At 36.6% G+C, this 21,369-nt stretch overlaps 2 protein-coding genes across 2 annotated transcripts; both read left to right on the top strand.

The window, feature by feature from the left end:
- The first annotated feature begins 784 nt into the window (after positions 1 to 784).
- LOC143534919 (uncharacterized) lies at positions 785 to 5,877 on the top strand. Its single transcript, XM_077029287.1, has 12 exons — positions 785 to 1,213; positions 2,572 to 2,656; positions 2,750 to 2,880; positions 2,971 to 3,073; positions 3,571 to 3,585; positions 3,676 to 3,821; positions 4,764 to 4,950; positions 5,046 to 5,120; positions 5,191 to 5,304; positions 5,403 to 5,447; positions 5,659 to 5,757; positions 5,854 to 5,877. Exons 1-12 carry the CDS (start codon positions 927 to 929, stop codon positions 5,875 to 5,877), a joined length of 1,311 nt encoding a protein of 436 aa, XP_076885402.1. The 5' UTR covers positions 785 to 926.
- Positions 5,878 to 10,357: 4,480 nt separating this feature from the next.
- LOC143534918 (CBS domain-containing protein CBSX5-like) lies at positions 10,358 to 14,059 on the top strand. Its single transcript, XM_077029286.1, has 2 exons — positions 10,358 to 10,832; positions 13,180 to 14,059. Exons 1-2 carry the CDS (start codon positions 10,525 to 10,527, stop codon positions 13,961 to 13,963), a joined length of 1,092 nt encoding a protein of 363 aa, XP_076885401.1. The 5' UTR covers positions 10,358 to 10,524; the 3' UTR covers positions 13,964 to 14,059.
- Positions 14,060 to 21,369: the final 7,310 nt, after the last annotated feature.

Here is a 21,369-nt window from a genome sequence, read left to right as displayed (position 1 = left end):
ACAACATGATACATGAAAATTTTAATGTGTATGATATACTTTAAGAGTTAGACATGGAAATAGTGCATTCTGAAGAAGTTAAAACGGTACATGTAGTCTCGTATGTCTCCTGTAATATTTATTATAGGTTATACGACTCATATAATATTTTTCACATATATATAATATGACCTGTATAACCTTATACAACTCGTATGATATAGAGACATGTTATACGGATCCATACAAAAAAAAAAGATTTTTATACGAGCCCATATAAGATGCGAGAAATAGTATACAAACAAAATGATATATGCAATATTTAATACATGTATGATATATTTTAAGAGATAAACATGACCATATTGCGTTATAGTCTCATAGGTCGCCTATAATATCTATTATAAGTTATATTCACATAATACTTTTCACATATTAATATATTATATGACCCGTATAACCTTATACAACTTGTATGATATAGAGAAATGCTATACGCGGCAATACAAAAGAAATTGTTTATACAAGCTCATATGAGATGCGAGAAATTATATACAAACAAAATGATATATAAAACTTCTGATAAGTCACACGTGCCATGATATATTTTAAGAGATTGATAGGCATGACAGTACTGTGTTCTAAATAACTTAAACGCGATACGTATAGTCTCATATGTCGCCTATAATTAATATCTAATATTCTAATGTGACACATTATATGTTCACTTTTTGCTCAATAATTTCAACTTTGACAATTTCATTGATCCGAAAGAATAGATTCATCAAGCCATATATCTTTATTCACAACAAATACCTTTATACATATATTTGTCCAAAACACAATATTAATTTACAAAACAATACCTATACTATTAAACCACACAACTTCACCCCCTATATTTCCCATCTTCTTCCACTCTCATCCAAACCTTCATCATCTTCACCATGAGCAACACACAGTCATTGCATTCCTTGGCTTTCCGGGTTATGCGGCTATGTCGTCCAACGTTTCACGTCAAAACTCCACTCCAATTCGACCCATGCGATCTCGTTGTGGGCGAGGATCTGTTCGACAGCCCCTCGGCTGCCCGTCGCCACCTTCTTGATCAGGATCATTCCGGTTCTGGTGATTCGTTGGCTAATGATCTTACGTATCGTAATCGCTTTGTTCTTGGAGATGAGTCTGATGCCATGGGTGTGCCTGGGCTCCTTGTGCTTCCTCAGTCATTTGGGTTAGATTAATATATATATATGATTTATGAACATGCATGCGTTTAGCTATTTAGGGTCTTCTTGTTGTTCGTGTTCATCCGTTAAGCTTTTATCAGACATGCAAGCGGAAGTTTGTTCATGTTCATTCATTTAATAAAGGTATACTGGTTTTTATTAGTCCCAACTATCTCCTTTTGGTCGTTGTCGGTCCCAACTCACGAATTGGCTCATGACGGTCCCAAATTTAACGCATTTGTTCCCAACGGTCTGCAACTAACGAAATCCTAACACCGTTTAATGCAGGTCGCCGGAAAAACATTTTTGGTCGGAAAAGTCACATTTTTTTTTCCAGAATACACCACCCGAACACCGCCACCACCACCAATCAAACACCACCACTTGAGCATCACCAACTGTTTCCAACGATGGTTCTAGGGTTCCGATGACCTTAATAATTGGGGGGTTTTTACTTGAAAAAGGTTCCTAAATGTGCGATACAAAGTTACAAAGATGTTTGGACAAAAATGTCGAGTTTTCTGAAAAAAATGTGAGTTTTTCGGCCAAAAACGTTTTTCCGGCGACCTGCAACTAACGGCGTTAGTATTCTGTTAGTCGCGGACCGATGGGAACGAATAGGTTAAAAGTTGGGACCGTCAGCAGCCAATTCGTTAGTTGGGACCGACATCAACCAAAAGGCGATAGTTGGGACTAATAAAAACCAATATACCTTTAATAAGCGAATGCACATGAACAAAAAAGTTTGTGTTCACTTAATTAAATGTATGGACATGAACACACCATGTTTCATTCATTCATTTATGTTCGTGAACGTTTACGTTCATTGTTGGATGAAACTTTGGATGAATCAAGTATCAGCTACTTAATGTTTTATATATGTTCGTTTGTGTTCATTTAAGTGCGTTTGTTTATGTTTGCTTGTGCTCATTTACGTTTGTTCATATATGTTTGTTTATCCTCGGATACCAAGTTTGTGTTAGTGTTTTAATTTTAACATTCACATTCATATGTTAGTTTGAATATAACTTAAATCACATAAAACTCATATATTTTTGTTTTATAGTTATTAGTTTTGCTTAAATCTATTATCTACATAACCGGATTGTAGCGAGTGTAAAAGGACACATTATCAAAGTTCACGAACACAACTAGACGAACACGACCCATGTTCATCTTCATGTTCGTTCATTTAGTAAAGCAAACGAAATTTCTTGTTCGTTTTCATTTATTAAACGAACGAACATAAACAAACTTCCCATGGACCAGTTCACAAACAGTTCGCCGAACGTTCAGTTTGTTAACAGCTCCACACGCATTACTCGAATTTCGATACAAGTTATGTGTGTTATATGTTGTGTAGGGCAATATATCTTGGTGAGACATTTTGTAGTTATATAAGCATCAACAACAGCTCAAATTTTGATGCAAGAGATATAATAATCAAGGTGATACTTACTATTTGATTAAATCTATTTAAATCCTTTGCTTTAAGAATAAAAACATGTACTTAAACAAGTAATTAATGAAATTAATTGCAGTCTGAAATACAAACAGAAAGACAAAGAATAATGCTTTTAGATACATCAAAATCACCTGTTGAAAGCATAAGAGCGGGCGGACGCTATGACTTCATCGTCGAACATGATGTGAAGGAACTCGGTGCACACACGTACGCCATATACGATATTACAACTTTAATAATAATTTCATATTTATTTATACAGTGAGATTTTACTGGGTACGTTTGTTTGTTATTCAGACTTGTCTGTACTGCTTTGTACTATGACTCTGATGCCGAACGCAAGTATCTTCCACAGTATTTCAAGTTCATGGTTTCGAATCCGCTTTCTGTTAGGACAAAGGTACCACTTTTGTTAAGTTGTTTGTTTATAAGGCATCGCGTATACCTTATATTCGTTATCATATTTAACAATGTAATAATTTTTTTTTGCTGGATTAGGTGGTTTTACAAAAAAAAAATGATTTTAGGTGGTTGACTAAACTTTAAGTGCTTTTAGGTAATTTGCTATCTCAGATAGCGGATTATGACGACACGTCAGCTAACTTTCCAAGTGGCAATCCATGCCATGCAATTGTGACATGTGGAATCCGCTATCTCAATAGCGGATTACTCAAACCACCATTTTTGGACCATGACATGGACTGCAACTTGGAAAGTTAGCTTATGTGTCGTCATAATCCGCTATCAGAGATAGCAAATTACCTAAAAGCACTTCAAATTTAGTCAGCCACCTAAAACAACTTTTTTTTAATGTAAAACCACCGAATCCAGCAAAAAATGTGTTGCATATGTTTACGATTACAAACATATTGATCATATATGTTTTTTTTTGTGCAGGTTCGCGTTGTGAAGGTGGGTTACAACTGATTAAACACACAAGTATACGTTTTAACGCGATATCTATCGTTTTGTGATTGTATATTATTGTATGATACATCTCAGGAAACTACTTTTCTGGAAACTTGCCTAGAAAACAATACAAAATCAAACCTGTTCATGGACCAAGTTGAATTCGAGCCAGCTCCACGGTGGAGTGCAACGATACTTAAAGCCGATGTCCATGATTCACAAAAGGGTAGTTCTACTAGGTAACGTGTTAAACATATTACTTGTATAAAACTTTTAGCTTTGAACAGTTTAAAATGACATTACACTAATGCATAATATTATGGAAAAATGGCAAAAATGTCCATACAAATCCCACTGGCTCCATTATGTCAAGCCTAAACCAACCGGGCCGCCTTTTTCTTATTCTAACCCAATGATCGAGCGACACCTGTCAAGGCGACGCCCAAAATGTTCCAGGTGGCGCCTGTTTTTTTTAAATCGAGGCGCCGGTGGATTTTTTTTGGCGACGGGTAAAATCCACGCGGCTATCAGATTTAATCTAGGCGCCGCCTGGTTTTTTAAATTTTGATTTTTTTATTTATATTTTATATTTTGATATTTAAATGTCAAATGTATGGACTTGTCCAGAGGCGGGGCTGGGCATAAAAAGGCACGAAATTTATCAAAGTATTTGAAGTCACCGTATGTACCACTAGGTAGTCGTCTTAAACATGTAAAACAACACGGTTTCTCGAAGGATCTTATTAAAGAGTTACCTTAATAAAACAATCAATTTTTCTAAAAAACAAAACCAGGCGACGCCTAGAAAAATCCACCTGGCACTTAGATTTGATAAAACCAGGCGTCGCCTGGAACATATTTGTTGGGCGGAAAACGAGGCGCCGACAGAAACATTCTTGACAAGTGTCACTTCGATCATTGGGTTATAAAAAAAGGGTGGTACGGTTGGTTTTGAGCTGGACATAATGGAGCCGGTGGGATATGCATGGACAATGGACATTTTTGTCATTTTCCCTAATATTATTATTTATTATTTTTTTATTAACATAATTCAATTTTATTAACATTTAACACAAACCATGCTACATCTGGATAATGGGTAAGCGAGCAACAATTATCTGAAGCTACAATAATATTATTATCTGAAGCTACAATAATATTATTATTGTTGTGTGTAACAGAGAAATATTCAAACCACCTATTTTTATAAGATCAGGAGGAGGAATTTACAACTATCTTTATGCATTGCAAATGTCACCTCCACCTACAAAATCCGAGGCGAGTAATGTTCTCGGTAAGCTTCAGATAACATGGCGTACGAATTTAGGCGAGCCCGGTCGCCTGCAGACACAACAAATAACTGGCAATGTAACTCAACCATCTTTTTTTATTAAATATATTTATTGGAATATAGTATTTAAGGTTTCAGTATCACAGGATTAATATTTTTTTCATTTGTGTAGGCGGTCACGCGAAAAGAGATTGATTTGATAGCAGTGAAAGTGCCATCTGTTATTATCTTAGAAAAACCTTTTCTGGTAAGTGGTATTTTTGTAAGTTATATGGATCAATATGCGCACACATGTAAATGATGTAACGCGTTCATAGGTGCACTTGAGCCTCACAAACTTGACAGGAAAGAAGCTCGGCCCGTTTCGAGTTTGGTTATCTAATGATTTAAAAGAGGAAAAGGCTGTTGTGATTAGTGGACTTCAAAGGATGGTAAGTTTGTTAATAAGTGTTCAATATAGTATGCTCTTTTTTTTGAATTTTTTTTTAAAATTAAATTATGATAATCATGTTTTAACTAATGTTTGCAGGATTTACCTGAGGTAGAGGCATTTGCATCCTTGGAGTTTCAACTGGTAAATATTATTATTATTATTATTATTATTATTATTAATCTTACTGCTGCTACTACTACTGGAATGTATAATTAAATTAAGGCACATGGGCTAACCCAATAAGCCCGTGGGCCCTAATTATACATTCCAGTAACTATAAAAAAATATTAAAACATTTGTGTGAATTATGATATTTCTGTCTTTTTTTTCTTTTTCTTTTTTTTTTTTTCAGAATTTGATATCTTCAAAACTTGGAGTACAGAAAATAATTGGCATAACAGTGTTTGATGCGATGGAGAAAAAAACTTATGAACCGTTACCCGATCTAGAAGTCAGTTTTATGCTCTTTAGAAATATGTTAATAACATTATTTTTCAGCCTTTCAAACCTTAAACACTATTCTAAACACTCCTTTGAATAACTGCAGATATTCGTGGAATCGGATATATAAGCTACTAGCCAACACTTTCTGAAAACGATTATCGCCACGCATATTATTAACGAGCCGTTGAAGGCTAAGAATTGTTGCAGCTATGTTATCATATTCGTTTTATTTACTTGTTATTTGTATAAAGGCTAATCAAACCTGAGGCTGTGATTGTGAAGCTACTTAGTCGAGTCCAACTGGCCATGCATAGTAGATCTATTATTATATCTATAGATAGCGTTCACAAATGGACTTGTATACTTTTATGTTATTTATTTAAGTTTATAAATAACTATTATATTAAATATGATTATAAAGTTTTACTATTAATGTAATAAAATGGCCACTTAAAAACTTGAACTCAAACACTACTATCAAGATGAATCAACATCCATAATCTAATTCTCTTGAATAACTTAACTAAGCATTGTATACATCTTTGAAAAGTTACTAAATATTAAAAATGTATTTAAACAGAATTTAATAATTATTATAATTAAGTTCACTAAGACTTAAAAAAATTATTTTATTATATAGTCCAAGAATCCTTAGAAAGATATTTCATATATGTGCAATATCTCACAAAACTCTCGATATTAAATAATAATAAAGTTTTATATGATAATATACAATTTGTATAGAGTAATAAACACATCTGGTTCTATGGTGTACTGGTTAGCACTCTGGATTTTGAATCCAGCTACCTGGGTTCGACTCCTGGTAGGACCTTTATCTTTATATTAATATTATTTTATGAAAATGTTATGTTAACATGCGCTTGTTGTACTTATCATACGCCTTTCTAGAAACAAAAATAAATTCTATAAATTAAATATAATATTAAACCAATCATTTTCAAGTTATAACCATCATATTATTATTTTTGCACTCGTTATTCTAGTACTAGTACTTATTATATATTTTTTAACTAAAGTTTTAATGCTAAAAAAACCGGACTAACAAAATCTTCCAATAAATACTATGTCGGATAAATAATAGGTAAATAACAAGGTTGTCAAATGTTAACCCGTGATAATAGTTATATGTCTGCTAAATAACAAGGTTGTACGTTATAACATTTTTACCTAGTATTGCCAATCTTTTATATTGTCTTTTGAGGCATGTCGTGTCTACCAGATCTTGAGTAACTATTAGAAAATGAAAATGTGAAATGCAATTGCTGCGCCATGATGTTAGTTGGTGTTATTTGGCTACGATTGTGATGATCTGACCGGACATAATGGACGGTGTGTAATGGGTCAAATTGAATTTGATTTTCAGATAAAGACCGGTACTTATTTACTTATTTAGGACTATATGGTATATACTTTCCGCTGCAAATTTAGAAAAATAAAGTAAACAAATAAAGTTCTAATAATAATATTTTTTTAATAGTGCATGGTTTTATAGTTCGTAACAACGTGTGGAAGAAATATCATATAATAATAAAATAAATAAATAAATAAATTTAGTCTTTCTTGAAATACCGCAACTACTCAGGTTGAATTCAGAAGCAAGTAAACAACGGTTTTGAAAGTCAAATACTAACTTTAATGGTTTTTAATATATTTATTATCACATTAAAAAATTAATTCTTTGGTAAATAAAAATGCAAGAACTAAAACGATAGAATTACAAAACTGGTCCTCCGACTCATGTTGGCCTGTATTTCCATTTTAAACATATAATTTTGAAATACGAGTGTTTTAATCAGTGTAATTTTATTAAACGAAACTTTGTGATCGGATTCATCACATGTTAATGTATTTAAATCATTAACAAACATCGTTTATATTTTCACGAGTTGAGGCTTTGCGATGTAAATTTGTATGCAAATACGTATTTACACAACACCTCTCTCACACAAAATATTATATGACTTTGATGACAACTAGTGTGTGTGTGCTAAATCTCTTTCTGAAAAATACGGAGCTCGAAGGGTCTATTCTTGTAATCATGTTCTTATATTTTGATGTTTTATTTCTTGTTTAATTAAATTTATATGAAAAAATAACTTGGGTAGTTTTCAAGAACTTGTTCTTTTATGATTGGTTGTCAGATTGACACGCTTTATGTTTTTTAGTCACGATTGATGTATGAAGAATTGAAGACTGTGTTGCGTCGAATTAACAAGATTAGTTTGGTCGACTACATATTGAATTCTCGACCCTACTTGAACATTTATGTATTCATTTATAACGTTAGTGTAATTTTATTAAACGAAACTTTGTGATTAGATTCATCACATGCTAATGTATTTAAGTCATAACAAATATCATTATGGTTTCCACAACTCCACATGTCATGATGGTTTATGTTTTCACGAGTTGAGGCTTTGCGATGTAAATTTGTATGCAAACACTTATTTACATAAAACCTCTCTCTCTCACACACAATATTTTTTTACTTCGATGGCAGCGACCGTATAAAATGTCTTTCTGAAAAATACGGAGCTCGAATGGCCTATTTTTGTAGTCAAGTTCTTATATTTTGATGTTTTATTTATGGTTTAATTAAATTTACATGAAAAAATAACTTGGGTAGTTTTTAAGAACTTGTTCTTTTATGAAAAAATAATGAGGAGTCTTTTCGTGTTTCACACAAAATAAATTTAGTGGTCCCAAACTCTTTAAGTACTCACGTGACATCAAATACCTCTATGATTTAAATACTATAAATGATCCATTGTAACTATACAAGATTCGAATATGATATGGTACATTGGTACCTACCTCCTTTCCAATTTAGAAAGGACCAAATTGGATACTCTAGAAAGATTGTGCCAAATAGTGGTTTTATAACTCATATCACTAACTAGTTGGGTTGGCGAGTCGGTGGCTCGCTGACAAAGGCTAAGCCTTTACAATATAAAATGGTTGGAGATCTTGAGTTCAAGTTTTCCAAATAACAGAAATTCGTCGTTCAAAAGAAATAGCATAGCTCATATTACTGGGTTAAGTATAGATTCTAGCTCTTTTTTATGCTTATGTGATATCGATTATCGTATAAAAAACAATTAGATGATTTGAAGAAAATGGAGACGATTGGTCAGGATCTTGAAGAGTGGATGACCACAATCTAAGCACCGTGTTGGAGCAGTTATATACTCGTATGTTAGTTAATCTGGTATTTCATTCGCACACTTGCATATAAAGATAAATTTATGTTACGTCTTGTATGGTAATGGGTTGGAAGGAGCTCAAGTTTAGCTCATGCCGACAAATGCGAACTAGTCTTTTCTTACATATGAACGAGTACCATTATGCTCCAAGCTTCACATGGTGTCACATCCTTAGTTTGTGTGATAAGAGTGTAGCTAGTATAGATGTGATAGGTTTAGGTGTTAACCCATTGAGCTTTAGGTACCGGTTGTTTGTTTATATATAGTGTAACATTGTACCTCTCTTGGTAATACAATATAGATCATTTTATGTTTCTAAAACTTCTATATTGCACACTAGTGAATAAAAAAATGTCCTTTAATTAGTTGGATACAAACCGGTAAAGCCAAGTCAAGCTTGAGCTTGAATAGGCTTGAGCTTGACTCGTTTCAACCTCTTTTCCTAAAGTTCAAGTTCAGTTTGTGAGTAGATTTTCAAGCTCGGGATCAACTTGTTTATTACTGGTTAATCAATTTATATACGTTTTTTTTTAATTATTTTTTACAATAAAATCCTTAAACGAGCCTAAACTCGACTCGAGCTTGTGTAGTACCTGAAACGAGTCAAGCTCGGCTCTAGCTCAATTGTGTAGTGTGAAACAAATACATAGAAGTCCAGAAAAGGTAAAACCATAAAAAAACACCAGACTCGTTAATGCTTGACTAGTCTAAACGAGCTCCCCATCCAAGGTAGCCCGATAACTAAAACGAGCTTTATTTGAGGCTCGGGCAACTCTGCTCGTTTCGAGCTTTTCACCGACGTGATCTCAAGTAACTCGGCTCATTTGCACCCCAACCAAAAATCCTATATAGTGAGTAATTCAACCTATAACTTGTGTCAAAAATGTTTGAATAAAACCATGTACATCCTTAAAAGCAGTGATGACAGAACCCGAACTTGACGGAAAATCCCAAAACCTAAAATAATTGGGACGATAATACCCGACCCATCAGGGTTTTTGGACGAGTTTGTGATTAATTTTGAAATTCTCGTGGGTTTGTGATTAGTAATATACCCGATTACCCGATTACCCGATAACCTTGACCCATTTACCCGACATAATTTTTTTAATATTATATATTTAAATATTCTAAATATATTATTCATCTAAACTTGTTTATAACAATTATTTGAAACATTTTACGGTAATCATTATTTGTAATCTATTAGTTATATTTTGTCAAAACCCGATAGGTTTGGGCCAGGTCTACCCAACCAATAACATATCAAAACCCAAAACCCAACAGGTAATTACTCGTTCAAAACTCGACGAATTTACGACGAGCTTTAATAACTGAATATGAGTTCGAGAAAAAAATTATAAAAATTGTCATTATCAAACTTCATGGTAGAAAGTGCACATATCTAAACACCAAAGGACCTTAAATTACGGATCCGAATATTCCTCTACACTATAAATAGTTAAATACCAAACCATTAACACACGTTACATTTCCAAATATAAAACGTATATTCCGTTACCGTTAAAACCCCTCATACCATCCATTGCATGGCAATAAGCTTTTTTGCAACCGAGATATCCGACTTGTGCCTTGGAAAGCCACCGTTGAGGTCGTTGCCAACCACCGCTACCGTTGCCGAAGCCGTCACGTCGTTAAAACAATCCGGAGAGGCTTATGTTACCATATGGAGCAATAATGATTGTATATGTGTAGGCAAGATATGCATGGTTGATGTTATTGTGTATTTATGTAAGGAGGATAATTTGTTGAGTCCGTTGGAGGCGGTTAGAGCGAACGTGTTGGATGTTGTTTCGAAGGTGAATGGGCAGATTCGGCATTTGGAATCGAATTCGAGGTTCGTAGTTTGTTGATTAAATTGGTTTTAATTTGTTGAATTTGATGGTGGGATTGCGGAATTAGGTCTAGAATTGATTCCGGAATGAAAAAATCGACGTGGTTTGATCAAATTTGATTAAAAGGTTGAATTGAGTCGAGTTTAAATGTAGGTTCGTTTGATAAATGAGCTTGATCTTCAATTAGCTCGAGGTGGCTCGTAAGCCTAGACGAACCTATTATATATTTATTATTTTAAATATATAGTTTTATAGTTTGGTCTAGAATTGCATCCGGAATGAAACAGTTGACGGGGAAACACAAAAACCAGTAATAACGTGAATTAAAAAATAACGTTGTGATACCATATTTAAATTAAAAAGAATAAATAATGTATGAAAAAGTTATGATAATTTAGAATACATGTAACGACAAAGGAGAAGTTAGTAAAAAGGTCCACAATATGTTATAAAAATTGGAATTACTTAACTTAAACTTAAAATTATGTAAAATCACTTTATTGTACTTATTATTGTAATATAGTAATGATTAAGTTATGATAAATATAACTAAATAATATATATAAAAAAATAGTATTAAGTATAATTGGTAACTTTTTTTTTAATTAATTCTTATTTATAGAAATTTACTATAAAACGATTACAATAAAGTGACAGGTAAACGGGCAACAAGCTACATAGGCTGAGCATGGGCAAACGATTACATAAGTAACAAATAAGTTGAACATGGGCTGAGCTCGAGTTTGAAAACTACTTACATGCCGAGGTTGAGTTTTAGAAACAAAACTTTAAAAATTACTCACGAGCCGAGCCCATGCTTGGCTCGCACGTTTACACTCTCAAGTTAAGGAAACTCATAATTGTTTATGAAAATGAAAATTACTAAGTTTAATCAAATAATTTTTATTTACAATTTGTGCATAGCCATGTGTCGATTTTAAAGGGGCAGAGGTATGTCTTTAGCATGCTAAGGTTTGCAATTCAGAAAGGGATAGCGGCGCAGCTTGTTGTCCGCCTACCTGCTATGTTGATGTAATATCTATGTTTCTATATTATATATTATATGATTGAATTTAGTTGATAAAAAAAAATTATATTTACAGTTTTGAAAATAAGTCAACACACACCATAATATGTTGGTAAGAAAGATAAGATGATAACCGTGATTCGCATATAACATATTCAAAGTCAAAGCTAGGATTGTTAGGTTGAAATATATGAACTAACATTTGTGATCCATCTTTAATTAGAAAGTGAAATGGACAAGTTGGTGTTAGGTGGGTCTTGCTCTTACCCGTGTGGGTCAGGTTTTATTAAATGTTTCAATCTTATAATATTATCCGTACCAAAATGCATAAGCAGATTCATATTATTAGTTATTTACAGTCAAACTTAAGAACCAACCTTTTATATTATATCTTGATGACTTGATGTAATCAGATCATGTGATTTTTATAATTTTCTTTTGAGAAATTTACGTTTTTTGTTTACGTGGTTTGTCTAAATATATGGTTTTAGTCCAACAGTTTTAAATTTGTGATTTTCGTTCTTGTGTTTTCATTTCACTTGCGATTAAACCCGAATTCATTAACCCCGTTAAATGTGGTCGTTAAACGGGTTAATGAATTCGGGTTTAATCGCAAGTGAAATGAAACCACATGGACGAAAATTGTAAATTTAAAACTATTGAACTAAAACCGTAGATTTAAACAAACCACGTAAACGAAAACCTCAGTTCACTCTTTCCTTTTTAACTGTGATGTAAATGAGCCGAGTCTAAGCTTGGCCCATGAGTAATGTTTTAAGCTCAAACTCGGTCGTTTATTATTTGTTAATTATTTTACTTATATTTATACTTAGTTTTGTACATATTTTAGTTATAATTACACACACACACTAACTTATTTTTATCATATATTTTCATATATTAGTAATCATTATAAAAAAGATATATAATATGTTAAATAAAATGATATAGATAATAGACTCGCTTAAACTCGCGAGCTGGTTCGAGCTTGCAAGTGAAGCTTGTGCTTAGGCAATTTTATTAAACAAGTATTTTTAAGCTCGAGCTCGTTTATGCTCAACACGATTCAAGCTTTCAACAAACCGATCTCGAGTTGCTCACCACTCTTTTAACTATTAATTATTTTTTTTTACTCATTACACCTTTACATTTATCTATTCATTATTCTACTTTAAGCTCCAAAAGTGTAAATAAAATATTTATGGTGGTTACTTGTAATGGGCCTAAGACTGATAAAGATACATAAGACAATCTAATAAACTTATATCTTCTAGTATTATAAAAGTAACTAATATTTCATGTTTTAACGTTTTTTTTTACAGTTTGTTAGAGGCAATAGATTGCATACTTGAAGGTGCTCAAAACTTGATCATACCAATATACACTAACTCAATAAAAAACCAACAATTTTGTTGGCTAACACAAGAAGACGTCGTTCGATATCTTTTGAACTCAATCGGTATCTTTTCCCCTCTACCCACATACACCATCGAAGCGTTAGACATTATCGAAAAGTCAACGCTCACGGTCAACTACAACGACCCCGCAATTACCACATTACCCTTAATATCATGCTCACTTCTTGACCAAACCTCTATAGGAGTACTTAACAAAGATAACCGTTTAATCGGTGAAATTTCCCCTTTTACCCTTGCGTGTTGTGACGAGACCGTTGCAGCCGCCATTGCCACTTTGTCAGCCGGGGACCTCATGGCCTACATTGACTACTCGGGCCCGTCAGACGATTTGGTCAACTTGGTCAAAACAAGGTTACACGAAAGAAACTTGACCGGGATGTTGGACCTTATGGATGAATTTTATAACCCGTTGTCTTCGCCTTCATCTTCGTGTTGCTCGTCGGATGAAGAGTCCGGGCCCACTAGAAATGGTTGTGTGGGCCGGTTTTATCCTGGGAGACGGTTTGAGGCTATTGTTTGTCATCCTTGGAACTCGTTGATCGCGGTCATGGTTCAAATGATCGCGCTTCGTGTAAGTTATGCTTGGGTGGTTCAACAAGATTATACATTAGTCGGCATTGTAACGTATGCAGAGATTTTGAAACAATTTCGGAGTATCGCAGGTGCTCGTAATAATAGTTTGATTTAGTAACAAAAGTTTGAGCATTTTTATATGATTTAGTTTGAAACTTAATTATTGTAATGTGAACTTATTTTGTACTTTAAAGGACATTTTTGTATCTTAACTTTCTTACCATTGACTTTATGATATGCAAGTCAAACATTGATTCTTATCATTGACTTTGATTCTTAGCACCTTGTTTTGAAATCTTGTCTTAAACCTTATTTAGTTACTTAACGAGCTCGCGCTTTATGCTGAAGTCACTTAGATTTTACGCTAGCGAGTCTAAACGGGCTTTTTTAAAATTTAAACAGCCTTGATCAATGTGTATGACTGTATGCATGACAATATGATAGTCTTGAATCTTGATTATGTTGGCTCGATTGTTGTTTGGTCCGAGAAACGGGGCCCAACCCGTGAGCTAGGGAGTGTACAAACATAACCTTTTATACTCGTATAATTTTATTATTGCGGTACTTTACAGAGTTATACTATAAAAATAAGATTGCAGTTGATGGTATTATTAGTATAAACTTTGACACTGTTGTGATCATTTTCAGATTACATTTTCAAAGTGACAGTTTATAGTTTCGGGACGAAAATATGCCTTTAGAACGTTTTGGCTATAGTTAAAGCCGTTTGCTTCAGTTCATGATCGAGACAGTCCGCGGGGGGGGTACTTTGTTGTCCTCCGTCAAAAAATCAGTATTAATATAGCGTTAAATCCCGACCGACCCCTGTGGAATTTCGAGACGACCCCCATAAGACGTTGATACTGACCCTAATAAAAATTTTTACAAATATAATTATATAAAATGTAATATAAATAATTTTTCTAATTAAATTTGAGTTTAATACTAATTTTTAAGTCTAATAGTCCAATACCGAACCCAATTATATCGCTCATTCAAACTCTGCCCAATTTTTAGCCCAATACCCAACCCAATTCTACTTTCTTTGAAAGGGTAAACTTGACCTCCGACCTTTGACTTCTCGTCTTCACAGGTTCACCACCGATCACTTTTGACTTGCTGAGTGCTGCCGTCGCCCTGCCGTCCTGGACCCAGTCCCTCTCGGCTCTTGTCCAAACTCCAGCTACTTTTTTTGGTTATCTAATATTTTGTTTGGTTACCTTTTCTTATATGATCCGACACGATTCGACCCAACCGGAACGGTCAAACGTACCAATAAAAAATTATATACCGGTTTGACCCAACCTGAACTGCCGAACCAGACATAATATGAAAAAAAATATTTATGTAACTAAGTACCGACCCAAAAATTTCCAACCCCTATAAAAACATCTTGGTCCACCACTAATATTATCTATACATAATGTTATGCTATTATTTTGGACTCAATCTCTAGCCATAGTGTATGGACACATCTATATAACACTTATATTCCCTTCAATAAAATGATTTATAAAAATTAAGAGCTAGCTTATTGAAGAGGTAGGTCCCAGCAAAGCCCAGTTGGACCCGCAAGACTCACCTTAAAAAGGTACGTCTGCGCAAAGACCAACTGGATCCGCAGGACCCACCATGCTCAGAGAGATGAAGACCTTACACACAGTAAGCCAGCTGTTCCCGCAGGAAAGCCTCCCTTGGTACAGTACCCTGCCTGTTCCCGCAGCTGTAGGTACAAACCAAGAAGGAAGGCTACCCGCACTAACAGTAAAGCTACACGCATAAGGCACTAACTCTTCAGCAATGTCACCTGAAGGAATGAGCAGGGCGGGAATATTCCCGCCCAAAAGAGCCAGTCCGTACGCTTCCAGAAGATCTTTTGTACTATACCTACCAAGGTATGGACAAATAGACAAGATATGGTAAAAGCGACCCATGAACCAATCACAGGGTGACAGCTCACCGACAATAGTACGAGGAGGAGCACGCTCCAGTACAAAACGTCGCCATCAGCCGCTGCCTACCCACCAACTCCCATCGTGGCACGAACATAGCCCGTAGTTGGTGGAAAAGGAATATTATACAGCTGGGCGTACCTGCTTGGAAACCTACCTTCGGCTATAAATACTCCAACACCTTGGAACGGTATCATGATCTCATATTATCTTATCTTCTCTCTAGCTATCTCTCTCAATATATACACTTATATTCAGAGCAATCTAGTCTGATTCTCACGCCGGAGGGTGGTCACAAGGAGGAACCCCCCCCCCTTCTCAGTGACGAGCTTACGGTGTCTGTTTTGCAGGTCGAGAAGAATAACCATCTTTGCCGGACCTAACCCTCGTCGGAAACATCTACTTAACCCCCAGATTATCCTTAATCTGCCGGAGTCATTTAGTGTTTCTTCATTGGCGCCATCGATGTGACAGACCCATTTCCCACAGCAGCAGGGAACGTTCAGTTCCTAGTGGTAGCCATCGACTACTTCACCAAGTGGATAGAAGCAAAACCCTTAGCCCAAACAACCGCAAAACATATCAAAAAATTTATTTGGGAATTTATTATTTGTCGTTTTGGACTTCCACAGAATTTGGTGAGCGATAACGGCACCAACTTTGCTGACCAGAAGCTACAAAAGTGGCTGAAAGAACTTCAAATCACCCACACCTTTACCTCAGTGGCACACCCGCAGGGTAATGGTGAGGTGGAAAGAGCAAACAAGAGCATCGTCGACGGCATAAAGAAAAGACTCTTGGAGCATAGATCCGGCTGGGTGTACGAAGTTCCACACGTCCTTTGGGCGAACAGAACGCTAAAAAAGGCAAGCACGGGTGAAACCCCGTTCAGCCTCACCTATGGCACTGAAGCCATGGTTCCAGTCGAGATCGGTCTACCCTCACCAAGAGTCATAACTCAACCAGAAGACAATGATGCGGAAAGACGGTTAGACTTTATGCTAACAGAAGAACGCAGAAACTTAGCCGCAGCGCGTGAAGAGAACTACAAGCGACAAATGCAAAAGTACTACAACACGCAGGTAAAACTGCAACTTCAATGTCGGAGACTACATACTGCGTAACAACGAGGCTTCAAACCAAGAGCGCCCAGGAAAGCTGGCCCCGGACTGGGAAGGGCCATACATTATTAAGGAAGTTTTGGGAAAGGGCGCATACCGGCTCGAAAGGCTCGATGGCACTCCCATCCCAAGAACATGGAATGGAGCTCAATTACGCAGATGTTACATGTAGATCAATTCCAAACTTGTAAAGAAAAGGCCTAGAGCCACTTCTAATGGAAATGATTCTCCTTATCACATTGTGTTGATAGCCTTACCTTTAATACTTATGAACTGACCACACTGATATGCTGGTATTCACCGCATAAATAAGAGAGGGAGGAAGTAAGTCGTTGCGTGTGGAAAGCGGCAAAACCCGCATAAACACAAGAACGGTAGAAAATTTCTAAGGAAAAGATGAGGAAAACCTTCACGCAGGTCAGATATAGGTGAAGTTTGGTCATCCTACTAAGTGAAAGTGACGGTCCTACCGGCACAATCATGATAGAAGAAACTGAACATTAACCTATTATCAATCACGCGTCGAAAGGTTAACTTATTCAAAACACTTAGAAAATTGATAAGTTAAACTAAAATATGCATGAGCAAGTCATATAATGTTTACAAGGCAAGGCGTTAACAAAACATTTATATTCACAATAAAAGTTCAAACATTACAAAATGGCTAGGTATATACCCGCCTACAAAAATACAAATCTACCCTAACGGTTGGAAGGAATCTCAAGGTTCAAGCTTCGGGACCACTCTCTCCGAACCCACTTGAACCCGCACCATCAGTTGGCTGCGGCGGTTCAAGGAAAGCTTTGAGAACAGCTAGCCCGTCATCAGCAGCAACAATTTCATTCACCTTCTCCATAACCGGATGCGGGAAGGCAGCATACTGGTTCACTGCTTGGTCGTAGGCAGCTTCAGTGTCAACATCGTGTAAAGGAAAGTTAGAAGGCGGGATGCCCTTCTCTGCAAATCCTAGACCAAGCAGGAAACCAGCTTTCTCCCCATCCTCATGAGAAGCGTTGAGGGCTGCACTCATGGCATCGTCATAAGATGTGTTCGCGAAAATCCGATGCACAACCTACAAATATATATATATATATAACTTTTCTAAGTATAAAGAAGCGTAAAGCAAAGAAATTAAGGAACTATGCGTACCTGCGGCAACGCTTCTCGTAGAAGCCATCCCTTATTGGCCAGAGCTTCTTGAAGGGTAGTTCAGCTTGATCGCGGGCGCGTTCGGCTTCATTCTTGTTGAGGTTGGCAAGCAACACATCCTTGGCAGCAGCCTCTTCAACGCCCTTAAGCTTGCGCTCAGTGCGATCAAGCATACCCTTCTGATCCAAGAGCTCTTGCAGCTTCTTGGCATCTTCTAAAGCCAAAGCATCATGAGCCTGCTGAAGCTTCTCTAGTTTGGCTTTAAGCTCTTCGTTCTCAGCGCGCAGAGGCTCAGCAACGGCTTCAGCTTTGGTGGCCTTTTCGGTCGCATTACGCGCAATTTCCTTGGCCAACCTAAGTTGTTCGTTAACAGCTTGGGTAGCCTTGGAACGGGCCTCATGCCTGGCCTGGATCTCGACCTCAAGGTCCTTGAAGGCCTTATCTTTCTTCGCAGCAATGGCGGCGAGCCTCTTGTTTTCCTCCCGCAGCGAACGCGCCTGAGCCACCTCCAGGCTACGCGCAGTATTTAACTTGTCGTTTTCACGACAAAGCAACTCGACGCGCGGCTGCATCCGGGCGAGGAGGATTCGGAGCTCGTTGGACAGCCTACCCTCCTCGTAGCTAGCCATTGCCTCCCCCAACGCGCCGCTCGGAGCGGCATGGTCCGCCCAGTCGACACAGTCCGCAGCCGTCCTTAGGGTTGTTCCTCGGCGGATATTCCACCTTGGAGCATACACCTCATTGGAATCCGAAACTGCAAAAACAAAAAAACAGTTAGGAAAAAATGATAAGAATGGATAAAAGGCCAAAGTAACTCCACGCACCTGTAGGGTCGACAACAGGCCGATAGCCGCTAAATCCATCACCTGAACCTAAAGGATATCCATCCAAGAGGTCAAGGAGATGGGAAGGAGGCAAAGGTTGGACTCCCTCATCAACAGAGGTAAGTCTAGAGGCCCCAACTCTAAACATACCTGAAGCACCGGCCGAGGACGAGGTAGTCGCTGGCGCCGAACGCAGCAATGTAGAAGCCATGGAGGCGGAGACCATCGGAGATGAACTCATTTGAGATGAACTCACAACCGTGGTAGCCGCTGCAGCTGTACCAACTGGATCCGCAGGACCCACCATGCTCAGAGAGATGAAGACCTTACACACAGTAAGCCAGCTGTTCCCGCAGGAAAGCCTCCCTTGGTACAGTACCCTGCCTGTTCCCGCAGCTGTAGGTACAAACCAAGAAGGAAGGCTACCCGCACTAACAGTAAAGCTACACGCATAAGGCACTAACTCTTTAGCAATGTCACCTGAAGGAATGAGCAGGGCGGGAATATTCCCGCCCAAAAGAGCCAGTCCGTACGCTTCCAGAAGATCTTTTGTACTATACCTACCAAGGTATGGACAAATAGACAAGATATGGTAAAAGCGACCCATGAACCAATCACAGGGTGACAGCTCACCGACAATAGTACGAGGAGGAGCACGCTCCAGTACAAAACGTCGCCATCAGCCGCTGCCTACCCACCAACTCCCATCGTGGCACGAACATAGCCCGTAGTTGGTGGAAAAGGAATATTATACAGCTGGGCGTACCTGCTTGGAAACCTACCTTCGGCTATAAATACTCCAACACCTTGGAACGGTATCATGATCTCATGTTATCTTATCTTCTCTCTAGCTATCTCTCTCAATATATACACTTATATTCAGAGCAATCTAGTCTGATTCTCACGCCGGAGGGTGGTCACAAGGAGGAACCCCCCCTTCTCAGTGACGAGCTTACGGTGTCTGTTTTGCAGGTCGAGAAGAATAACCATCTTTGCCGGACCTAACCCTCGTGGGAAACATCTACTTAACCCCCAGATTATCCTTAATCTGCCGGAGTCATTTAGTGTTTCTTCACTTATAACCATTGTTTTCATAACGGGACAGTCAAACATGAAACATGTTATATAACTAGTCTATTTGAACCACTAGTCAGAAATACAAGTTTTTTTTTTATTACATTTTTCTTTTTCAAAATCACATTTACTAATTCATTTACTACTTCTTCGTATTTTGTTTATTTTAGGCTTTGTACTTTTCTTATTGTAATAGTTTCTTTTGTTACTTTTAAATTCTTTTACATGATCGGTTTTAGAAACCATACCGACCAATCCTTCCAATGGACTGATAAATGTGCGGTCTAAAGACCAGTCCAGTTATAAAAACATTATTTTGATTACACTGAACGTTATTTTGTGTGCCTTTTGAGAAATTTGATAGCATAGGTCATTTGTAATGGAGGAGAGTCGTCGGTATTGAGGATGGGCTACTATAGCCTCCTCGGGTAACCATCAGTTGTTGCTCTTTTAAACTATAAGTTCGGATTTCGGTTAACAATACACATGTAAAGAAATAATATTTTTTTACATCTAAACCTTTATTTTTGCGTAAATTTAATATATTTCATCTAATTCATTTGATATTCCCGTTCAACATAGAACCACGTTCTCTAGTAAAATGAAAATGAATGGTCCAAACCGATGGTACCCGAGTACCCTAAGAAATAGAATAAATTCATTACAAGACCCTTGTATTTAGTATTATAAAACTGAAAAGTAGTGATTACATTATCGAAACATATGACAAACGAGCAACCAGCTGCGCCACTACCCATTTTTGAATTGCAAAACCCAATCTTTTAAAAACCATGCTGACTGGTCTTGAAGACATCAACCGTCTTCGAGAATTTAAATACCTCAACCGAGCTAAAATAAAAAGGCCCGTAGGCCTTAACGAAATTCTTTTATTTGCTAATGTACATGGATAAAACTTTTATGGACCGATTTATTATAAGCAGAAATCATTCTGAGCATGTAATTATCGCATAAACCATTGCAAATAACCTTATTTTTAACACCAAAAGACATATACTCCGAAACTTATGTATAAAAAAGTTTCTGCCCCCGAAACTTATGTGACCCAGCTGATGATGCGGCTCGCACATAGGGGTGCAAACGAGCCAGGGCTTGGCTCGTTTAACTTACACAGAGCTCGAGCTCGAGCTCGGCTCCTTTCGAGCTACATTTTCAAAACTCGAGCTCGGCTCGTGGGTAGATCTTCAAGCTCGAGCTCAGCTCGTTTACTATTTATATCAATTATTTTTTATATAATTATAATTATTTTTTTATATTTTTTTTCTATTATAGTTTGTGTATAAAATAATATATATTATGTAATTATTTTTATTTATTTTTTCATAATATTATATATATTAATTAATTATTATTAAATATATATTTAAAAAAATATATAAATGG

This window comes from Bidens hawaiensis, unplaced genomic scaffold (genome assembly GCF_021521415.1).
Source record: "Bidens hawaiensis isolate Kalapana, Puna unplaced genomic scaffold, B.hawaiensis_p1.1 tig00010382_1, whole genome shotgun sequence".
Classification (NCBI taxonomy): domain Eukaryota; kingdom Viridiplantae; phylum Streptophyta; class Magnoliopsida; order Asterales; family Asteraceae; genus Bidens; species Bidens hawaiensis.
Note: the sequence above shows the minus strand (reverse complement) of the source record. Positions and strands in the feature narration are given on the sequence as shown.